General features: G+C 55.9%; 1 protein-coding gene across 1 annotated transcript in view; it reads left to right on the top strand.

Moving 5' to 3' along the window:
- The window catches only part of PTCHD2 (patched domain containing 2), a 36,737-nt gene that overhangs the window by 31,718 nt on the left and 1,713 nt on the right, over nt 1-3,306 (top strand). Inside the window, exons 18-20 of the mRNA XM_010849893.1 lie at nt 5-42; nt 2,189-2,348; nt 2,951-3,064. Of these exons, the coding sequence (XP_010848195.1) occupies nt 5-42; nt 2,189-2,348; nt 2,951-3,064 (312 nt within the window). The remainder of the gene's footprint in view (nt 1-4; nt 43-2,188; nt 2,349-2,950; nt 3,065-3,306) is intronic.

The raw sequence follows: 3,306 nt of genomic DNA, 5'->3' as shown, positions 1-3,306 counted from the left end.
AAAGACGGCCGCGTGCAGTGGATCTCCATGGCCTTTGAGTCGGTGAGCCCTGGGTGGACCAACCGGGCATGGGGCAGCATGCCAACCTAACAGAGTGCAGTGTCACCACTGATCTCTAGCCCCCGTCCCAGAGCAGAGCAGAGAGCGTTCTCCTTAGAGGGGAGACTGAGGCCAAGAGGGATGAAATTGCTTGCCCAAGGTCACGGGATTCATGAGTGCCAGCATGAAGTGCAAAACCAGGCTGTCTGACCACCAGGCTGGGCCTTTCTGCCACACAGAGCGCCAGGCAGCTCTTACCTCCCTTCTTCCCCAAAGGCTCAGGGTTCACATCGTTCCATGGGGGTAGGTGACAGTTCAAGATGTTCCCCTCTGCCACTGGGAGGGGCCAGGTTCTGGGCCACAGAGCCCCTGTGCTGGGTTCCCCCAGGAGAGATGGAAGCCAGGGGACCAGCCATCCCCACACCCCACTGCTTCCTCTCTCTCATCCCTGATGCTCCCTGGGCTCCACCAAGGAAGCACCCATATACACACCCATGTATACCCACCTGTACACACACATGCACATCCCAACCTGGGCATCAGGCCTGGCCCTGGCACCTGGCATGCTATGAGTCTTGCCCCATGCTGAGCCCCAAGGTCCAGCCCTGGCTCTGATCTTGCTGTGCTCTTTGTCCTTGAGCGGGACAGTCGTCTCCTCCAGCCTCCTGCTCCTCCTCTAAAGATTAAGGTTTCAGTTCCCTGCCCACCCGCTGGCAGTCATCAGGAAGCTAGGGTCTATCACATACGTGAAGGCATCAGGGAACGAGAAGAATATGACAAGGTGACAAGCCGGCAATTTTTGTTCTCTGGCCCCTGCCCTGCTTTCCGTCCCACCACCTGTTCCCCTCAGTGCATGTACAGCCTCACCTCCAGCCACAGGAAGGAAGACCCAGAGCCCCTCCAAGCCTTTAAGGGGCCCCAGACTAATGCAGAAGCCACTCAAAGCCCCAAGTAGTTTTTCTAAATTGCAGTAAAATATACATCATATGGCCCTCTTAACCATTTGTAAGTGTATGCTGCTGCTGCCAAATCACTTCAGTCGTGTCTGACTCTGTGCGACCCCATAGACGGCAGCCCACCAGGCTCCCCCGTCCCTGGGATTCTCCAGGCAAGAACACTGGAGTGGGTTGCCATTTCCTTCTCCAATTTAAGTGTATAGTTCAGTAATATTAAGCATATGCACAGTGATGCAAATGTCACTAACGTCCATCTCTAAAATCTTTCATCTTGCAAAAGTGAAACTGTTCCCGATAAATGTAGACTCCCCAGGGGCCCCCTCCAGCCACCACTCTGTTTCTTTCCCCATGGATTTGACCACTCTCATCCCTCACACAGCACTGGCTTTTTATGATTGGTTCATTCCACTTAGCATAAAACTCTTCAGGTTCATCTGTGCTGTAGCCTGTGTCCAAATTTCCTTCCTTTTTAAGGCTGAAGCCACAGACAGTTTGAAGAATCCCTGCTTAGGTCCCTCCACATGACAGGACATCACTTCCCACCCCACCAGCACTCAGACACACACCTGCACACAGACTCATTGTGAATCGGTTTGTGCTCAGGGAGGGCAGAATTGGATCAATGAAGTAATATACATGAAAGTTCCAGAGCTGGGCACTGTGAATCAGATAGGCCACCTGCCCTCCCAGACTCACAGTCCAGCCAGGAGAAGGTGGGGGCAGCTTGCCAGACAGTGATGAGAACAATGATGGGAAAGCATCAAGGGCTTAAAGAGCCCAGAGGATGCCTGTCTTGGGGCATCAAGGAAGGCTTCCTGGAGGAGACAGAACCCTACTTGAAAGAGGGGCAGAAGCCGGCTCTGTGGGCAGAGGAAACAGCATGGGCCAACTATGGGACTCAGAGCCAGGGACTCTGGGAGTTGGAGGTGGTCCTGTTGGAGTGGGGCAGGGATGGAATGGGGCAGGGCCTTCGGTTGCTTTGGGACGTGCTGCCACTGCTGTGAGTCACACGTGCACCTGGAGGCTGGTGGGAGGTGGTCTCGGATGGGCTCACCCTTCACCCCTCATGCAGCACACTCCATTTGCAAGTGTCCAGGGATCAGCTGCATTTGTTATAGAGCTGACCGGCCATCACCAGGGCAGCATAATAGGCCTCAGCCACCAACCCGTCTCACTGGCTCATGTCCCCGCAGACCACGTACAAGGGCAAGTCCTCCTTCCAGACCTACTCAGACTACCTCCGCTGGGAGAACTTCCTGCAGCAGCAGCTGAAGACACTCCCTGAGGGCTCAGCCCTGCACCACGGCTTCCAGACCTGCGAGCACTGGAAGCAGATCTTCATGGAGATCATAGGCGAGTGGCAGCCCCTCCCCCAGGGCCCCGGCACAGCGGGCGGTGGCAGGTGACCCAGACCAGGGAGGCTACGGCCTGGCCTGTCTGAGCCATGCTTGTCTTCTCAATTCTGGCCAAGAGCCCTGGAGGAACTGGAATCACACAGTGGCCGCCAACACCGATTAGAGACCAGAGTTTGGGTCCCCTCCTGCCTGGGGGCATCTGGCCACATCCTCTGATCCTGAGTTTGCCCACTTAAAAAGAAATGGTAATGATGGTAATGGCCATCATAGCCAGCGGTCATTACCATTACCAGTGACTGCTGTAAGCAGCCATCTGTCATTAGGAGGCCTTCTCAATGCTAAGCCCTGGCTGAGGCCTGGCCCGTGTTATCTCTTTAAACTCCAAATGAGGCCTAGGGAGTAGGTACTGTTATTATCCCCTTTTACAAATGAAGAAATGGGGATTCAGAGAGGGCATGTGGCTGAAAGTCACCAGAGGGACACAGCTGGCTGTGGCGGTGCTGATCTGCGTGACCCCTGTACCTCTGAACCATGAGGGTGAGGGGGTTGTGGGTGCCCTGTGCTGCAGCCCAGCTGAGGGCCCTTGCTTCTCCCTCGCAGGGGTGCAGAGCGCCCTGTATGGCCTGGCCCTGTCCCTGCTCATCTGTGTGGCCGCCGTGGCTGTGTTCACCACCCACGTGCTACTCCTGCTGCCTGTGCTCCTTAGTATCTTGGGTAAGTGGGCCGGGGGCCAGGAGCGGGCAGGGGTCTCACTGGCGGTCTCAAGTTTTTCTCCACCCTTAACTGTCTCATCTCTTCAGTGAAGGTTTCCCGACACACATACACCCCTCACCGCAGGCCAAAAGAGCCTCTGTGACAATTGTTCCTAGGGCCGTGCACTCCCCAAGAGGAGGCAGGTGGCACCAGGTGGCAGGTCTCAGCCCAGGGATGTGTTGCTGCCCCCTGTCACCTCTTTC

Source organism: Bison bison, unplaced genomic scaffold, assembly GCF_000754665.1.
Source record: "Bison bison bison isolate TAMUID 2011002044 unplaced genomic scaffold, Bison_UMD1.0 scf7180017864289, whole genome shotgun sequence".
NCBI classification, from domain to species: domain Eukaryota; kingdom Metazoa; phylum Chordata; class Mammalia; order Artiodactyla; family Bovidae; genus Bison; species Bison bison.
The sequence above is the reverse complement of the archived record's forward strand: the minus strand, read 5'-3'. Positions and strand labels throughout refer to the sequence as shown.